This window comes from Colletotrichum godetiae, assembly GCF_030913485.1.
Source record: "Colletotrichum godetiae strain CBS 193.32 chromosome Unknown BDP55scaffold_24, whole genome shotgun sequence".
NCBI classification, from domain to species: domain Eukaryota; kingdom Fungi; phylum Ascomycota; class Sordariomycetes; order Glomerellales; family Glomerellaceae; genus Colletotrichum; species Colletotrichum godetiae.
This window is the reverse complement of record NW_026851272.1, coordinates 595,055-613,225: the sequence shown is the minus strand read 5'-3', so window position 1 is coordinate 613,225 and position 18,171 is coordinate 595,055. Positions and strand designations below refer to the sequence as shown.

The 18,171-nt window shown below is 53.8% G+C and overlaps 4 protein-coding genes across 4 annotated transcripts; 3 read left to right on the top strand and 1 right to left on the bottom strand.

Moving 5' to 3' along the window:
• Positions 1–686: 686 nt before the first annotated feature.
• BDP55DRAFT_553940 (armadillo-type protein) lies at positions 687–8,875 on the top strand (the record flags this gene model as incomplete). The annotated part of the gene is made up of 3 exons (XM_060569344.1): positions 687–822; positions 926–8,274; positions 8,330–8,875. 3 exons carry the CDS (start codon positions 687–689, stop codon positions 8,873–8,875), a joined length of 8,031 nt encoding a protein of 2,676 aa, XP_060428839.1.
• A 637-nt stretch (positions 8,876–9,512) lies between these two features.
• Positions 9,513–11,048, top strand: BDP55DRAFT_174121 (60S ribosomal protein L19). The gene is made up of 4 exons (XM_060565767.1): positions 9,513–9,645; positions 9,867–10,136; positions 10,298–10,448; positions 10,525–11,048. Coding segments are annotated over exons 1-4 (582 nt in total). The 5' UTR covers positions 9,513–9,643; the 3' UTR covers positions 10,684–11,048.
• Positions 11,049–12,514: 1,466 nt separating this feature from the next.
• On the top strand, positions 12,515–14,363 carry BDP55DRAFT_553895 (serine hydroxymethyltransferase; the record flags this gene model as incomplete). Its single annotated transcript, XM_060569335.1, has 5 exons — positions 12,515–12,640; positions 12,712–12,768; positions 12,872–12,965; positions 13,017–13,154; positions 13,216–14,363. 5 exons carry the CDS (start codon positions 12,515–12,517, stop codon positions 14,361–14,363), a joined length of 1,563 nt encoding a protein of 520 aa, XP_060428837.1.
• Positions 14,364–14,564: 201 nt separating this feature from the next.
• BDP55DRAFT_174099 (uncharacterized protein) lies at positions 14,565–17,924 on the bottom strand. Its single transcript, XM_060565766.1, has 2 exons — positions 15,135–17,924; positions 14,565–15,055 (listed from the first exon to the last, which is right to left on the bottom strand). The coding sequence occupies exons 1-2, from the start codon at positions 17,741–17,743 to the stop codon at positions 14,869–14,871; spliced, it is 2,796 nt and encodes a 931-aa protein (XP_060428836.1). The 5' UTR covers positions 17,744–17,924; the 3' UTR covers positions 14,565–14,868.
• Positions 17,925–18,171: the final 247 nt, after the last annotated feature.

Sequence of the window (18,171 nt, the reverse complement as noted above, 5' to 3'; positions counted from 1 at the left end):
GATGGAAGCAAACGAATGCTTGGTGACTAGTGAGTCTGGATGAGCCATCATGAGTGATCATACCCGTCGGTAAAGCACCTCTGCCCCGCCACGATCTGGAACCTCAGGTCACTTATTAGAGGGCAGATACTTGAGGTGGGATAACTGACCTGATTGTCACCGCCTGCCAATTATGGACTATCAACCCCTCCACCCCATTCGGTCTGGGCGCCGGGCCACACAACCCTACCAAAGTACCTAACCTCCAGGTACTTAGGCACTTGCCCGCGGTACCTAGAGTTGCTCCTCCTCCAGCCCATCGAGCTGAGGTGCGTACGGCAGAAAAAGTATTCCCACTGAACTGCGGTGGACGGCACCACCGCAAATAATCCCGGTTCGGTGCTAAAGTACCTGAAAAGTGACCTGGCCTGACCCTACCCGCCTGTGCCGCCCCCAACTGCATCAACGTCTACTTCGAGCTACCTTACCACTCTCTCCGCTGCCTGACAATTTGTGCCAACGGCGAACCTATTGTGTGTTTCTGCCTCTCTCAGTTCACTTCATCACCCTCCTTCTACCCAAATCGACGTCGTCCTTCCCTCGATCCGCATACGAAATCCGACGACGACCCTTCTCCTGCTTGTCGACCGTTCAGCTGGCCGACTTGCCCCCAATGCTGCGTTCTGTCCGCCCTTAATCCCGCCAAAATGACTGAAGTCGTCGCCAATGGCTCTAGCTCTAGCTCTGTCGATTTCGCTGCCACGAGATCCGCCTTGACTTCCTCCTCGACCTCGACAAGGATAGCTCATTTGCGCATTCTGGAGGAAAGGATATCTAGCGCCGGTACGAATCCTTGTTTGCGATTGCTCTCCGTGACGTTGCTGTAACGGCCGCCGCGCATCTCATCTCTCCAAGACCGTATGCTGAATCTATCTTGTTGCTATAGACATCGACGCGGCATCTACCCGCAAGCTTGTTCAGCTACTGTTCTGGACTCATGCTTTTTACACCGACCGACCCTCGCGACTCGCCGTTCAGAAATGTCTTTCCACCATCTTGGAAAAGGGCCTTGAGCCTGACGTCCTCGCTGCCTTCGTCGCTGCCTTGCGCGCAGAGTCCCAGAAACCCGGCATCGCCGTGAGCAATGCTTTTGTTTTAGTCGAATGGTGCAGTCTGCTCATGCAGCACCTCGCAAAGACCTCCGATTGGGACAAGTTTGCTTCTCAGATTCTCCTGAGTGTTGCTGATGCTCTGGACAAGTGTCTCCAACCCGCCGCCAAGGGTGGGATGGCCCATTCTGCCATCATCGTGACTCGGCGAGGCTTGCGCAAGCTCTTCTCGAAGCACCAAACCCCCGAAAAGGCTCTCAAGGATGCTGTCCAACTCCTGACGGCCAAGGCCGCGCAGCCTTCCGCATCGAAAGCCCCTCTTCTAGGCATAATCGCCGGCGTCAGTTCGAGGATCGCTACTGTCAAGCCATCCTTCGAGGCCCAGAAATCCCAGTACTTCACCTTCTACGTCAGAGAAATCATTGGTTCACGGACGGCGCTACCGGCTCACGTAGCGTCCGGTCTCCAGGACTTCTTCCTCGATTTTGTCACCCTTGAAGAACTCACCAAGGAGATTATCCCGCCCCTTGAGAAGGGTCTGCTCAGGGCCCCTGAAATCGTCTTGAGTGATGTTCTCATCCCCTTGATTCGTTGCCTTCCCAAGGACTACGACCTTTCCCAGATCCTGGTGGGCAACTTGCTGAAACCTATCCTTTCGAACATCAAGTCTAGCAACGTTGTTACTCGCACTGGTGCTGTCAAGGCTTTCAACGCCCTCGCTGCCCGGAGCCACGAGGAAAAGGCCCTCGAAAAGATCTCAGAGGAGATCGTAGGGCCAGTCAAGGGTGGAAAGCTGGCATCGGCAGACCATAGAATCCTTCATTGCGAAATGCTAGAGGTAATCCCACTATCCAAGACTACCGCCGACAAAATTGCAACGGCTCTGGCTGCCGTCTCAGCCAAGGAAGGAAATGAAGCCGCCCTCACTATTGAGACATCGGCCCTTGCAAGATCGGCCGGTTACTTACTCCAAAATGACGTTGAAGTGGCCAAGTCGGTCGTTGACGCATGCCTGAAGGGCATTTCTGACAAGAAGTTTCCAACACGGCGCATCTGGCTTCTACGCGTTGGGGAGATTTTCAACCTGTCCTCGGCTCCTGGCGATCTCTCCGCCAACGCGGTCAAGTTTGCCGAAGCTACTGTTCCCAAGCTTCTCGATACTTACAACGAGGTTGTCGCCAACCCCCTGGTTGCAGCTCAAAATAACCTCACAGTTGGTGCCTTCATTACTACGACCCTTACGTCGTGGTCGCAACAATCCAATGTGTCATCAACACTCAAGGCAGCACTTGCCAAAGTCTCTGTTACTGGACAGTGTCTTGCCCTCGAACCAAAGCCGTCTTTCTTGCTTAATCCCCGTGTCTACGGTAAGATCACAGCGGAAGACGAGCTCACTTGGTTCTCTCGAGCTTTGTCGGCCGCTGCTGAGCACCTGTCTGAGAAGACACCGAAGCCTGTCGCCGTGGCCTGGGCCGAGGCCTTCACCTATGCCATTGTGGCTTCAGTAGCCACTCCGAAAACACGACAAATCGCGTCAGATAGTCTGACAAAGGTTTATGTTGCCAAAGCTACCCTTGTTTCGCAGGCCATCGTGAGCGGCATCTGGCATTGGCTCGAGACTCTGGAAAGCGGCGACAAGGATAGCGCGGCTGTTCTGTCCAAGACCGACAAGACGAACCTCCACCTTGTTCTTCGTGCCATATGTGTCAACTCCAAGAGCTTGCCTGAGGACTCACAGAGCGCTGTGCAAGAGGCTGTGGATCAACAACTCTGCTCACTGCTCGTGCTCGCTCGGCAAGAGCTTGTACCACGCACAAGCTGGATTGAACTCTGTTTGCGCGTTGAAAGGGACCCCGGAGAATTGGCGCGCCACATTGAGAGTGACTTGCTACAGGAAATTTCGGAGAGGACTTCCATCGACCAGAAGTCAGGTGCAGTGAAGCAGGCGGCCTGCAACGCCGCGGCGGAGCTGGCTTTTGTATCCCCTGATACCATGACCAGCAAGATTGTCGAGATTATACGCCGAGATCTGGAACCCGAGGAGCTGCGCACCATTGGCCCGGTGGAAGCTGCCATCTTCCGAACCCCCGAGGGAACTGCTTTTGTGGATGTTCTTGCAAAGAAGGCACAGACAACTGTGCCTGATAAGAACAATAAGGACTACGACATTCTGAAGTGGGAAGCCGAGTTAAGATCGCAATTAGCCCAGAAAAAGGGACAACAAAAGAAGCTCACTGCAGAGGAGACAGCAAAGGTCAATGCTCAGCTTAAGAAAGAGGCTGAAATCCGTGACACTGTTCGTCGTATCGAGGGAAGACTCCTGCGTGGCATTGGAATTATTCAGAGTCTTGCAACTGGACCCCCGACCGAGTCCGCTCTCTGGATGGGACCTGCCGTCAAGGCTCTCCTGGACGTCATTGATGCTGGTGCTGGTCTTCTCACAGGCGATGCTGCGCCTCTGGCTTACCTGGCATGCTCAGATCGTACGTCGAGCCGTCTTGGTCCTATGAGACCATTTGTTGGAGTGGCCACCTTGCGTGCTCGCGAGGTTAGTGCCCTGCCTGAGCACTACAAGGAAGAGCCTGTCGACGTACTTGTAACTCGAGTGCTCTATCGACTACGATTTGCTGGCGAGCAACGTCCTTTCGATACGGTGTCTCTTATCTACGCCCTTCCCCTAGTATTTACTGTCCTCGCAAGCGGAGGCTTCGGTACATCTCCTGACGATCGAGATGCTCAACTTGTTCTCGCCATCGAGTTCCTCTCCTTCCATACGAATATCTGCGAAGACCCGGCAACGCCTCGGCTGGAGGTTATTTCCTCGCTGATAATGGCTATGCAGCAGTACACCCAGCATTACAAGATCATCAAGGATTGTTTTGCTGACATGTGTCGATGTGTTGCCCCCAACATGACCCCCGAGGAAATCGCCGCCCTAGCCAAGGGATCAATCGTTCCTCAAGTCAGCGTGAGGACAGCTGTGTTGCAGGCCATTAGCTCCGAAGTTGATATGAGCGAATCCAACTTCTCCAATGAGATTTGGATCGCGTGCCACGACGACATCGAAGAGAACGTGGAGCTTGGCCATGAAATCTGGGAGGAAAGCGGCTTCGCACTGTCTGAAGAGGTTCCAGCCAAGATGCTCGGCTACTTGGACAGAGTTGATGGTCAGCTCCGTAGGGCCGCAGCCCGTGCCTTGGCCGAAGCCTGCAAGGCACACAAGTCAACGCTGGAGCCCACCTTGGAGTCTCTGAAGTCCTCCTACACCGAGCTCGCCAAGCCGCGCGTCCCTCAGTTGGATGAGTATGGTATGCCTAAGAAGACCAATCTGGCAGATCCTTGGGAATCGCGGCACGGCATTGGATCTGCTTTTAAGGAGCTCGCTCCTCACATGGCTAAGCAGCAGCTTGATCCTTTCTTTGAATTCCTGATTGAGAGCGGGCCTTTGGGCGACCAGAACGCTAACGTCCGTAGCGAGATGCTAGATGCAGCCATCCACGCTATTGATTTACATGGCAAGGGAATGGTCGACAAGTTGATGAAGGTATTCGAGCGTACGCTCGAAGGTCCGGATAAGAATACCGAAGCGTCGGACCGTGTCAACGAGGCTGTCATCATCATGTACGGTGCGCTTGCGCGTCACTTGAACCCGGGCGATTCAAAACTCCCAGTGGTCATCGATAGACTGCTGGCGACCTTGAGCACGCCTTCCGAGACCGTGCAGTACGCCATCGCTGATTGTCTGCCACCTTTGGTACGGGCTTACGGAGACAAGTCATCCAAGTATTTCTCTCAGGTCCTTGAGACTCTGTTGACTTCCAAAAAGTATGCTGAGCAGCGAGGTGCTGCTTATGGTCTTGCCGGTCTCGTTCAAGGCCGTGGCATTTCATCACTCAAAGACCAGCGCATCATGATGACGCTGAGGGGTGCTATGGAAAACAAGAAGGAGGCGAACCAGAGAGAAGCGGCCTTGCTAGCATACGAGCTTCTTTCAACCATCCTGGGCCGTCTCTTCGAACCCTACGTCATTCAAATCGTTCCTCAGCTCCTTACTGGCTTTGGCGACAGCAATTCCAACGTCCGAGACTCCTGCCTGGCAGCGGCAAAGGCCTGTTTCGGCAAGCTGAGCTCATATGGTGTCAAGAAGATTCTTCCTACCCTGCTCAACGGTTTGGACGACGACCAATGGCGCAGTAAAAAGGGAGCCTGTGACCTTCTGGGAGCCATGGCTTATCTTGACCCCAACCAGCTGGCGCAGAGTTTGCCGGACATCATCCCCCCTCTCACTGGTGTTCTAAACGACAGTCACAAGGAGGTCCGCTCGGGTGCCAACAAAAGCTTGAAGAGATTCGGCGAGGTTATCAGTAACCCTGAGATCAAGGGCCTTGTCGACATCCTTCTCAAGGCGCTCAGCGACCCCACTAGATACACGGACGAAGCCTTGGATTCTTTGATCAAGGTCCAATTCGTGCACTATTTGGATGCGCCGTCACTGGCGCTGGTCACAAGAATCTTGCAACGTGGTTTGGGTGACCGCTCAAACACCAAGCGCAAGGCAGCACAGGTCATTGGCAGTCTTGCACATCTCACCGAGCGAAAAGACTTGGTTTCGCACTTGCCAATCCTTGTCGCAGGACTCAAGCTTGCCATCGTCGATCCGGTCCCCACAACTCGTGCCACGGCATCCAGAGCTTTGGGATCACTTGTGGAGAAGCTGGGAGAGGATGCCCTGCCGGATCTCATCCCTGGCCTCATGCAAACCCTTAAGGCAGACAACGGAGCTGGCGACCGTCTCGGTTCCGCTCAAGCTCTCAGCGAGGTTCTCGCTGGTTTGGGTACCACCAGACTCGAAGAGACTCTCCCGACCATTCTGCAAAACGTCGAGTCGACCAAGCCTGCTGTTCGCGAAGGCTTCATGTCTCTCTTCATCTTCCTTCCTGTGTGCTTTGGCAACAGCTTTGCAAACTACTTGGGCAGAATCATCCCGCCCATTTTGTCCGGCCTTGCGGATGATGTGGAGTCTATCCGTGAAACTGCTCTTCGTGCAGGTCGCCTTCTCGTCAAGAACTTTGCTGTTCGCGCCGTCGATCTACTACTCCCAGAGCTTGAACGCGGCTTGGCCGATGATAGCTACCGCATTCGTCTCAGTTCAGTCGAGCTTGTCGGCGACCTTCTCTTTAACCTTACCGGTATCAGTGGCAAGGCCGAGGACGAAGAGGAGGATGAAGAGAGCGCCAGAGAGGCAGGAGCGTCACTCCGCGAGGTCCTTGGCGAAGAAAAGAGAAACAAGATTCTCTCTGCTCTCTACGTCTGCCGCTGCGATACCGCCAACGCCGTCCGCTCTGCTGCCGTTGCTGTGTGGAAGGCCCTGGTTTCCAGCCCTCGCATTCTCAAGGAGTTGGTGCCGACGCTTACTCAACTCATCATCAAGCGTTTGGGAAGCTCCAACATGGAACACAAGGTCATTGCTAGCAATGCTCTTGGCGAATTGATTCGCAAAGCTGGAGATGGTGTTCTCTCCACCCTACTGCCTACTCTCGAGGAGGGATTGCAAACCTCTACCGACACAGATGCCAAGCAGGGTATTTGCCTTGCCCTCAAGGAACTCATTGCCTCAGCTTCAGAGGATGCCCTGGAGGACCACGAGAAGACGCTCATCTCTGTCGTCAGAACAGCCCTCACCGACTCAGATGATGACGTTAGAGAGGCTGCCGCAGAAGCCTTCGACTCTCTCCAGCAGATTCTGGGCAAGAGAGCTGTGGACCAGGTCCTGCCATACCTGCTCAACCTCCTTCGCTCTGACGAGAACGCCGATAACGCCTTGTCAGCCTTGCTTACCCTCCTCACTGAGACGACTCGCTCAAACATCATTCTTCCCAACCTTATCCCCACGCTTATTACCCCTCCCATCTCTGCTTTCAATGCCAAGGCTCTTGCATCCTTGTCGAGAGTGGCCGGTGCTGCTATGAACCGCCGTTTGCCCAACATTATCAACTCGCTGATGGAGAACATCATCACCTGCGAAGACGAGGCTTTGCGAGAGGATCTCGAGACATCTTTCGATACTGTCATCCTGTCCATCGACGAGTACGACGGACTTAACACAGTCATGAATGTACTACTTCAGCTCACAAAGCACGACGATCACCGAAGACGTGCAGCGACGACCCGTCACTTGGGCAAGTTCTTTGCCGCTGGCGAAGTGGATTACTCGCGCTACAATCAAGATATCGTGCGGTCGCTTCTCATCTCCTTCGATGACAGAGACACGACTGTCGTCAAGGGGGCCTGGGCTGCACTCAGCGAGTTCACCAAAAAGCTCAAGAAGGAGGAGATGGAGGGCCTGGTTATTTCCACCAGACAAACTCTTCAGCAGGTCGGTGTGGCTGGCGCGAACTTGCCTGGTTTCGAGCTTCCCAAGGGTATCAACGCCATCCTGCCTATCTTCCTGCAGGGTCTTATGAACGGCACGCCGGAACAGAGAACACAGGCAGCTCTGGCCATCTCCGATATCGTCGACCGGACAAGCGAGGCTTCGTTGAAGCCGTTTGTCACACAGATCACTGGTCCACTCATTCGTGTTGTTTCCGAAAGGTCCACCGACGTCAAGTCTGCCATTTTGTTGACTCTCAACAACCTCTTGGAAAAGATGCCCGCGGCACTGAAGCCATTCTTGCCTCAGCTTCAACGCACATTCGCCAAGTCCCTCGCAGACACATCGAGCGAAGTCCTCAGAGCCCGCGCGGCCAAGGCGCTGGGCACCCTCATCAAGTACACGCCGCGTATCGATCCGCTGATTGCCGAGCTCGTTACTGGCTCCAAAACATCAGATCCCGGTGTCAAGACGGCTATGCTCAGCGCGCTCTACGAAGTCATTAGCAAAGCTGGCGCCAATATGGGCGAGACATCGCGAACCGCCGTTTTGGGTCTCATTGACATGGATACCGACGAGAGGGACGATGCTATGACAATCACGAATGCCAAGCTACTCGGAGCCCTGATTAAGAACGTTCCCGAGGAGGCTGCTAATGGATTGCTCAAGAACAGAGTGGTGACTAGCCACTGGAGCCATTCTTCAGCACTTGCGCTGAACGCAGTGCTTGTGGAGTCTCCGAAGAGTCTTCTTGGAAGTCCTCTCGCGGACGACTTGCCCGACCTCCTCGGCCAGGGCATGTCTCACAAGAACGTAAGTAGATTATGGCAATGGCCTCCAAGTAATGCACAACTAACACGTTCCACAGCCTTACATTGCCGACAACATCATCCTTGCGACTGGCAAATATCTTCTTTCAGATTCACCCAAGTCTTTTGACTCAAACAAGAAGATTTTCGAGGCGCTCGCGAACACAATTCAACCGGGTGGCCCTGTCGACTCGCGCCGACTTGCTCTAGTAATTGTCCGCACGATGAGCCGCGTCGACATGGATATGGTCAGGCCGCATGTTGCTGCGCTTGCAGGACCCATATTTGCCAGTGTCAGAGACCCTGTTATTCCGGTCAAGCTGGCTGCGGAAGCTGCGTTTGTGGCTCTATTCAATGTGGTGGACGATGAGACACGGGTGTTTGACAAGTACGTTGAGAGCGCCAACCTGCCGCCGAATACCAAGAGGAGCATGCAGGATTACTTCAAGCGCGTCACGATGCGGCTGGGTGCTCAAGCACGTGAGCGCAGAGAGGCTGAGGGTGGTCAAGGGGGCTTGGGTCTGTCTAACGATGAGGTTGAGGACGAGAAGGAGATCTGGAGCGTGGGCAAGGTCGATGTGGGTGAGGATGTGTTCGGCAAGTAGATAGGTACGACCGTTGTAGTAAAAGGAAGGGGTCGATATTGAAATTTAAAAGTTTTGTTTTACATGATCACTGGGCGGATTTGGTGCGTTAGAGGTTATTTGCCCCCTAGCTTGAGAGTCTAGCCAGTACTGCAAGCTGTGCGGTTCTGAAGATGGAAGACGATGAAGGTAATTCGTGGTTGAAGTATATAGATATGGAGCCCCATCGAAGGATGAACGGCGATGAGCGAGATGACATACAATCAATGCCGTACCTCTAGCAACGGCTACCGAGATGCCAAACCTACTATATCTTGGAATGACCACTGAATTCAAAATGTAAACACTCTCAATGAGTTCGCTGAGAGCCATCTCATTCTTTGAATTGTCCACAACAACCTGCGCTCACGAGAGAGTAGAAAGATGACATTAATTTTGAGGTACCTCAGGTACCTTTGGAAAGGTCCAATGCGGAGCAATGCTCATCTTCCTGAAGTGCACTGAACATGTTATGGAAGTACCTGAGGTAGCTCTGCTCTGCGTGCATCTGCCCCTAAGACACCCCAAAGGGCCTATGTCGTTGGCGACACGTGACCTAGATGCGAAAGTGTGGCCTCGATTTTTCCGGGCTCGCTTACCCATCGCCCCACATCGCCCACACAGAGTCAGCCCCGACTCTGCTCTCACACTTCGCCTTTCAGAAAAATTGGCCTCCTGTCACCCCTCTCGAAATTTCAACACCCTCGACTCCCCCGGTAGGTACGACCATCGACTAGGACAGCATTCAAGATGTAAGTTATCACGATACGAGCACTGCACCATCATTCCACCGAGCCCAAATCGATTTGTGTCGCCTTCTGCACCGGGCAAGCCTTTTTCAGGGTCTCTCGAAGCCCGGGACACGCGGGGGCGACGAAACCGACGATGGCATTCAACAATTCGACGGCGGGGCGACGATATTTGTTTTCTCCCATCACCAAGGACAAATTGCTGATGTCCAATGTCTTCACAGGGTCAATCTGCGAACTCAGAAGCGCCTTGCCGCGTCGGTCATCGGCTGCGGTGAGCGCAAGATCTGGCTCGACCCCAACGAGGTCAACGAGATCTCCAACGCCAACTCTCGCCAGACCATCCGCAAGCTCGTCGCCGATGGCCTCATCATCCGCAAGCCCGTCACCATGCACTCGCGGTCCCGTGCTCGTGAGCTGAACCTGGCCCGCCGCATCGGTCGCCACCGTGGCTTCGGTAAGCGTAAGGGTACCGCTGAGGCCCGTATGCCCAGGTTCGTCGACACCATTCCCATCGATCGGTCCGCTGTTGGAGGTTTCTTTTGGGATATCACTTGGGCAAACCCCTAAATGTCCGACGACGATTCCTACAAGTCTCCAACTCGCAGACCGATTTGATAAATCTGGTGGCGATTCATACTGATTCCCAATGCAGCCAGGTCCTCTGGATGCGCCGCCTCCGTGTCCTTCGCCGTCTTCTGGTGAAGTACCGTGCTTCCGGCAAGATCGACAAGCACCTTTACCACGAGCTTTACCACTCCAGCAAGGGTAACGCCTTCAAGCACAAGCGTGCTCTCGTTGAGCACGTAAGTCTCGCTCCAGCTATACCTTTGGATTGCAACATTTGAGATGAGTGGTTGGCTGACGCCGGATACCTTACAGATTCACCGTGCCAAGGCCGAGAAGGCCCGCGAGAAGGCCCTCAAGGACGAGATGGATGCCAAGCGCGCGAAGACCAAGGCCGCCCGCGAGCGCAAGGTGGAGAGACAGACGGCGAAGAGAAACGCTCTGTTGGGCGAGGGCGAGGAGGAGGCCAAATAGATGATCACGATCGATCTCGGTCCTTAGGCGGCTGCATTCGGAGTCATCGGGTTGGGTCTTCTTTTTTTACGTCCTACTGTCCCTATTGTCGCAGCAGGGCTTTGGCATGTAGCATTGAAAAATGGAAATCGATGACATGGCAAATTACGGGAACGAAAATGAGTAGCAGCAATTCTTTTACGGTTCTACATATTCATGAGGTCCTCGTGACATTTTCCTGGTCATGTCTGACGATAGATACCCTTTTTCAACCCTTCTCAGAATCGTTCACCAAATGGACCAAACGCTCGTCTCTCTGGGTGAAGTCTAAGCGTCATACACCGAGTGACTATTACCGGTCATCAAGCATTGACCACCACCTGATGGGATTGTAGGGCAAAATGATGTTTGGTTTGTTTGAACTTGAGTATATGTTTACACAATTTTATTCTGCAGGAATCAGAGGGTGGCGTAGAACGAGAGGTAATGGTTGATACCAGCACTCAATTCACCCTATTTGGATCAATTTCAGTTGTAGTGCTTGCAGCTATTTAGAATTCCCATCGACGGGCCGTCAGGTGATATCAGTCTGTTTGCAGCCCCGTGTGGTTTTGGCCTACAAAGTTAGACTAGGACGGAAGCACAGGAAAGCACAGGAAAGCACACGAAGGACTGGTGAGCTGTCTGTCATCGTTGCTTCAGCACATGTGGCGAATGATGGAACGGCTTCTCCACAGCAGGTGGTTCGAACATGAGGCTTCATCGATCAGGAAGGTCCGTAGCACTTGCAAGGATCCCGTCCCCGATTGCGCTCCGAGTCACGTCTTTAAACAATATTTGTTCTATCTGGAGTGACGGAACGGATGGAAGAATACTTCTCAAACTGTGTCCGTCGCGTCGAACGTCGAGTTAGGACGGAGGGAAAAAAACCAAACAGAAATAAAATAAAGAAGCACAACATGGATTGGATCAGATTGTTTCATATTGTCCTGAAAAAAGGTGGTGAGGACGCCAGAACATTTCATCATGCACCCGCCGAAGCGGAAGAGCTGATGTGACAATAAGCGTGCTCGTCATCTCCAATTTAGTTGTAAAGAAGAGAAGAAGAGAAAGGGAGAAAGTCGAATTCACAACGCGGCCTTGAAAAAGGGTAGAGAGTGTGGGGCTGGGGCAAGCGCGGCGGGTCTCTACCGAGGGGTCCGTGCGCTGGTTGCCGAACGTTCTCAACTTTCCACGGGTGACAGTCTTGAATGATATTAGTGCCTTAGGTGTATTAGGTTTCTTGTCCCACAACGATGGGCCGATGCGATAAGCACTGATAAGCGCGCAGCGCGGAGCGCAGGACGGTACGGAGTACCATGAGGTGGTTGGAAGTTGGAACGCAGTGCGCGACGGACGACGAGTGCGAGGTCGGAAGTTGAGCCGAACCCCGGCTCCAACCGCCAACCACCAACACAGCACTGAGCAGCTCGGCCACCACACCGGGCGCTTTGCTTTGCCTCGTCTCCCGCCTTCTGCTCGGGTCACATTCCGCCTGAAGCTGCGGCAGTCGTCCCCCGAAACCCCAATCCCCCAGGTCCTTATGTACCGCGGTCCCCCAATGCCTGTGCACGCCCGCCGCCACTACATCATGGCATTGTTGTAGCTGTGTCAATTGGTTTGTAGTTGTAAGCTCCGTCCCTACCTTATACACCGGTACGTCGTCCCCCTTCCTTCCTTAGCCGCCACCTACTCTGTCTCTTCCTCCAACTTATTATCCTACATATCCTCCTGTCTTCAAGAAGGTTCCCAACGACTATTGGAACACGCCATTAATCTTCTCAATTAACAGCTCCCTTGTCACGCCGGCGTCATGTCACTTCCAGCAGTTCGAGGCACAGCTCGTGCTTCCCGCTTCCTACCGAGGGCGGCGTCAGTCCCCAGCGCAGGTGGCGTGAGGAGGTTCATCTCGACCAAGAGCTTGGAGGGCCAGCAACAGGTGCGCATCGCTATCCCAATTGCGTCCTGATACACCTGGAAATGTTTCTCGACTAACTCTACAAGCAACAGCTGCTAGCAGCCAAGCTTCAGCAGGTCGACCCCGCCGTTTACGACATCATCGAAAAGGTACGCGCCCACTCAACCCTTCGATAGCTCCCCAGCACGCAGGCTTGTGCGCCGAAAATGCTTCCTATAGGGCATGCCCGCTGACATGGTTGCATATACATAGGAGAAAACCAGACAGAAGCACTTCATCAACCTGATTCCCTCAGAGAACTTCACTTCCCAGGCTGTCCTCGATGCCTTGGGCAGTGTGATGCAGAGTAGGTCCCTTACTGGCTTAGAATACGACGGAAGCTAAGAATGTCTCCAAGACAAGTACTCTGAGGGTTACCCTGGCGCAAGATATTATGGCGGAAACGAATTCATCGACCAGTCAGAGCGTCTCTGCCAGCAGCGTGCTCTCGATACGTTCGGTCTCGACCCCAAGCAATGGGGTGTCAATGTCCAAGGTGCGTTTGTTTGACAGTACAGGATCCCGCTTCCTACTTATTTGCTTACACCTTTGTCCAGCTCTGTCCGGTGCGCCGGCCAACTTGTACGTTTACTCGGCGTTGATGGATACCCATGACCGCCTCATGGGTCTTGACCTACCCCACGGCGGTCACTTGTCGCACGGCTACCAGACACCGACTAAGAAGATCTCCGCCATTTCCAAGTACTTCGAGACGGTCCCCTACAGATTGGATGAGGCCACTGGGCAGATTGATTACACCAAGTTGGAGGAGCTTGCTATGCTCTACCGACCCAAGATCATTGTCGCAGGAGCTAGCGCGTACAGCCGTTTGATCGACTACCAGCGATTCCGCGAGGTCTGTGATAAGTCCAACGCCTACCTCGTGGCCGATATGGCCCACATCTCCGGTCTGGTCGCGGCCAAGGTCATGCCCAGCCCGTTCGACTACGCCGATATCGTCACTACGACAAGTCACAAGAGTCTGAGAGGACCTCGTGGCGCCATGATCTTCTTCCGTAAGGGAGTGCGTCGCCAAAACGCTAAGAAGGAGGACGAAATGTACAACCTAGAGGGTCCTATCAACGCCTCCGTCTTCCCCGGCCACCAGGGAGGTCCTCACAACCACACCATCACCGCCTTGGCCGTTGCCTTGAAGCAGGCCCAAGCCCCTGAATTCCGCGCCTACCAGTCTCAGGTCCTGGCCAACGCAAAGGCACTGTCCCAGCGACTGGGTGCTCCCAAGGAGAAGGGAGGTTTGGGCTACAGCATCGTCTCTGGCGGCACTGACAACCACCTTATCCTTGTGGATCTCAAGCCCCAGGGCATCGATGGCAGCCGTGTTGAACGTGTGCTGGAGCTGGTTGGTGTTGCTGCCAACAAGAACACTGTACCAGGTGACAAGTCAGCACTTGTGCCTGGTGGGTTGCGCATCGGTACGCCTGCCATGACGACGAGAGCTTTCTCCGAAGAGGACTTCAGCCGCGTGGCCGACATTATTGACCGTGCCGTCACCATCGCCATTCGCGTCAACAAGAGCGTCAAGAAGACAGCCGAGGAGAAGGGAGAGAAGAAGCCCGGCCTGCTGAGACACTACATGCAGCATCTCGGTGATGGTGAGAACGATCCCGAGATTGTTCAGTTGAGGTCAGAGGTGGCCGACTGGGTGGGCACTTACCCCTTGCCGTGGGACGTCCACTCCTCTTAAGCGATGGGATGAGACCAGTTCCGACGAGCTTACAGGTCGCGGAAACTTGTTCTTGAAAAGGGCACTGGGCATGGGATCTCTTCTTCCTTTACGGCGTTCTATGGGGGCATTTTTGACGAGTTGGGCTTTGCGAGAACGATTTTAGTCTCATTGTTCCAGCCTTATTGATTTTCACATCAAATACGGGTCCTATATCCACGAGATTACCCAGTCCTCCAAACTGCGTATACATCGTTTTGGGGGAACTTACAGACCAACTAGCGTTGACAAAACTCGACCATCCTCAACGAGATGGTGGAAATGAAAATTGCAGCTGTAGGCAAATACGGTCTTGTATACGTGTTTTATTCACATATGACTGTGACAGTTAGTGAAGTTATATATCCACGCTAACAAATTCGTTCTGGACAAAGAAAGTCAAGGCTTTAGGGAAAGAAGTATAATGCATGGCTGAGAGGTCTACATTGAACTATTCCAAGTTATGAAGACATGCGGGGTCCGCTATCTAAACGCTTCGCCCCCTATGTCCCTGCTCCCGCCTTTGTAGCTCAGTCTTTCTGTGACTCCTTGCCTGAAAGACTCTTACTCGGTGGCGATGTCTCGGCCACACCTCCAGTCTTTTGGTCCACCGATACAGCCTCTGTGGTATCAGGTTGGTTTCCATCAAGGACCTTTGTGGCAGACTTGGTGGACTTGATTCTCTCGTAGTACGCCTTCAGCCTCTTGTTCGCTTCCAGTGTTTCCTTGTTGGCATCTTGGAAAATGACGTACAACACTGGCCATACGGCGAAATCGGCCAACGACATACTCGAGCCTGCAATGAAGTCGGCTTCGCCTGCGTATCCCTCCCAAATGGCGAGCTCTCGCTTCAAGGGAGCGAGGTCGCGCTTCCCTGATTCGTTGTCCTTCTCGAGCCCTCGCCACTTGTCCAGGAGCGCGAGGCCATCCTGGAAACGGGTGAAGGCTTTTGCGATATCGGGCTGCGGTCTATCTGACGCTCCCTCCTTTCCTGATCCATGTACTGAATACAGGTAGAGCATGATGGCTAGCTCACCCTGAACTGTTGACTTGGCTACGTCATTGTCGACGAAACGGATCGGCAGTGATGCGGGAACAGCCGCTGTGTTCTTGCCGCCGACGTTGCTGTCTTTCCAATTGAAGGAGGGCGATATGCTCCCTTTGGCGTACGAAATGCCGTACTCGGCCAGCATCAGGGTGATACGCATGTTGACGACGGGGTCGGCCGAAGCGGAGAGACGCGGCGAGGTGCTCATGTGGAGAACGTCGAAGCCCTTGCCGTAGTACTTGTCCCAGTCAAAGTCGGATGAGTGGTTCTCCGTACCAAAGGCGTGGACCATGGCGACTGCCTGTGGGCACTGACCATTGATGACGGGCTGAGCCATCTCTCTGGTCTTGCTGGTGGCCCCTTGACCCCAAATAAGGGTGCTATCTCCATCTAAGAAGGTGCCAATCTGTCTGAAAGTGAGGGAGATACGTCCCCCGTCGAAAGCCAATTCGGGAGGCGTCTTATCTCGGTCCATTCTCTTGTCCTGGCGGATGGCGTGCAGCCATCGACCATTCGTCACCAGGCCTAGACGGCAGAGTGAGTTATGCGGCAGCTTAGCGCGGCAAACCTGTCGCTGCAGAGAGGTCTCGCCTGACGGTATCGCGGTGCTGGACGGGTCCTTGTCCTGCCTCTTAGTCCTAAACACCATCGTGCGCTCCGCACCCAAGCTGACGTTGGCGATGTACGACCCCTTGACGATATCCAGGGTCTTGTCACTGTGCTCAGAGATGTAGTCGGTGCCGCTGCGGTAGAGCTGGATCAAGACGTGATTCAGCGGGTGTCCGAGCTCCTTTTCGACCTCTGCCTTGATTTTCTGTACTGTAGGGGTGAAGGGGAAGAGAGGGGGCGATTCGTCGGATGGATGTCGATATACTGGTATGCTGCCGTCGTCGGCTACTTCGCCTTGGACAGCGACCAGTCGAGGGACCTCTCCGCCCTGGTGGGACATTCTCTGCCATGAGACCTCGTCTCTGACCTTCTCGAAGATGCCCTCGACCAAGGCAGAAGGAAGTATGTTATTAATGACGGTGGTGTCACCTTCACAAAGAGGTTCGGTAGCGTGCGGTGAGTCATCGACCTCGATGGTGTCGTCCATAGCAGCGGACTTTTTGGCTGGCCCTGGCTTTAACTCTGGGCTCGAGTCTGGCTCGAGTTCGATGTCGGACGCGGAGGATGCTTTCTCGTCGGCGACTGTCTTGGTAAGTTGCTGCTTTTTTAAAGGTATTTTCTCCGACACCGAATCTGTGTCGATGTCTATCTCAAGACTCCCCTTGCCTGCCGTTGGTCTCTTTGGTCGTTTGTGAATCTCTTTGTCGGGTGACTCATCGCCCTGGTCTGTCTGTACTGCGCCCGCATTGTCATCAACTTCCAAAATATCAGAAGCGGTTGCACAGCCTGAACCTCCCAATTCTTGGCGTGGGCGTGATATGGAAGGCTCGCTTTTTGAGGAGTTCGAACTGTTGATTGAAAGCTTGGCCAATTGCTCTTCGAGTTTGCTCTTATACGAATCAGCCGAGGGCGGCGTTTGGCCACCATTGGCTTCCGCGATTCTCTTGGGTACGACGGGTGATGATGAGGCAGGCTTTGACTCAGATTTCGGCTGCAGTCTCTTAATGACAGTATCGCTCTCCAATACCTCGCAGCCCGTCACATCGACAAGCTTCCCTACGGAAGCGGAATGACGCACTTCGGAGCGGAACCCACAACAGTCCTCGACCAAAGTAATGGAGTAACCGAACGTGGCGGCGTCCATAGCTGAGGCGTGGACGCCAATGTTGGCAAGGGATCCGCAAATGTAAAGCTCATGGATGAACTTGACGCGCATCATTTGCAGCAGCTGGCCGGAGGAAAAGACTGAGTAATGTGACTTGGTCAAGTTGATATCCCTTTTGCCGATGGCTTCCTTGACGGCGACGGGGTAATCGGCACCAGGAGTGCCAGAACGGACGACTTTGGGGCCGGGCTGGCTGAGGAAAGCCTCCGGGTCGGCATCAAAATTCTCTTCGGGCTCTTTCTTAGATGCAATCTTTCTTCTGGCGCGAGACTCGAGAATCTTGAGCTTTGGGATTTTGTCGGTAGCCCAAATTTGTTCTGCCGAGGCAAGGCAATACTGTTCGAATTCGCTGCGCACCCAGATAACGTCGCCAACTTTGCGAAAGGCCTTGACCAGCTCCAGAGTGCGTGTGACCAGCTCGCTACCGTTTGTGACCTGTAGGGCGCCGTCGGCAGACAGGAAATCGTTATTGAAGTCGACCACCAGCAGACCCTTGCGCGTTGGTAGCGTGGGCATGGCGGTCGCATCGAAAGGAAACATCTTGGCGGAGGTTATGGCGGAGCCAGACTTGTGACGGAGACCGAGTGATGAGTGTGATGTTGAAGGCGACGTTGTGACCAATGCCTCCTCTTCTTTCCTGCTATCGAATATGCTGATTGGCGTTGGTTGAAGTGTAACACGTTATCCCAGCAGCATAATCAATATTGGGAAACCAAGATGTGAGATGCAATCAAGATGCCGCCGTTGCCAGTACGCAAAATGCTGCAGTCCTCATCAGTTCACTGCCTTGTGGTGCATAGGATATGGGCCGTACGATGAGGGAAGTGAGGATATGGTAGGACCAGCAAGCGAGAAAGGGGAGGAGGCTGAGAGCTATCTGATTAGTCGTCGTAAAGTTATGTTGGGTCGTCGGCGGTGTATGTATATGTAGGGAGTCTCGCACTCGAAATATGGATGAGCTCTCAAGT

Coding starts and splice junctions, on each gene's coding strand:
- BDP55DRAFT_174099 (XM_060565766.1), bottom strand. CDS start 17,743: ATGTTTCCTTTCGATGCGACCGCCATGCCCACGCTACCAACGCGCAAG. Junction 15,056..15,134: donor TTCGCCGTATGGCCAGTGTT/GTACGTCATTTT, acceptor GAGAGAATCAAG/TCCACCAAGTCTGCCACAAA.
- BDP55DRAFT_174121 (XM_060565767.1), top strand. Junction 10,137..10,297: donor GCTGAGGCCCGTATGCCCAG/GTTCGTCGACAC, acceptor TTCCCAATGCAG/CCAGGTCCTCTGGATGCGCC. Junction 10,449..10,524: donor AGCGTGCTCTCGTTGAGCAC/GTAAGTCTCGCT, acceptor GATACCTTACAG/ATTCACCGTGCCAAGGCCGA.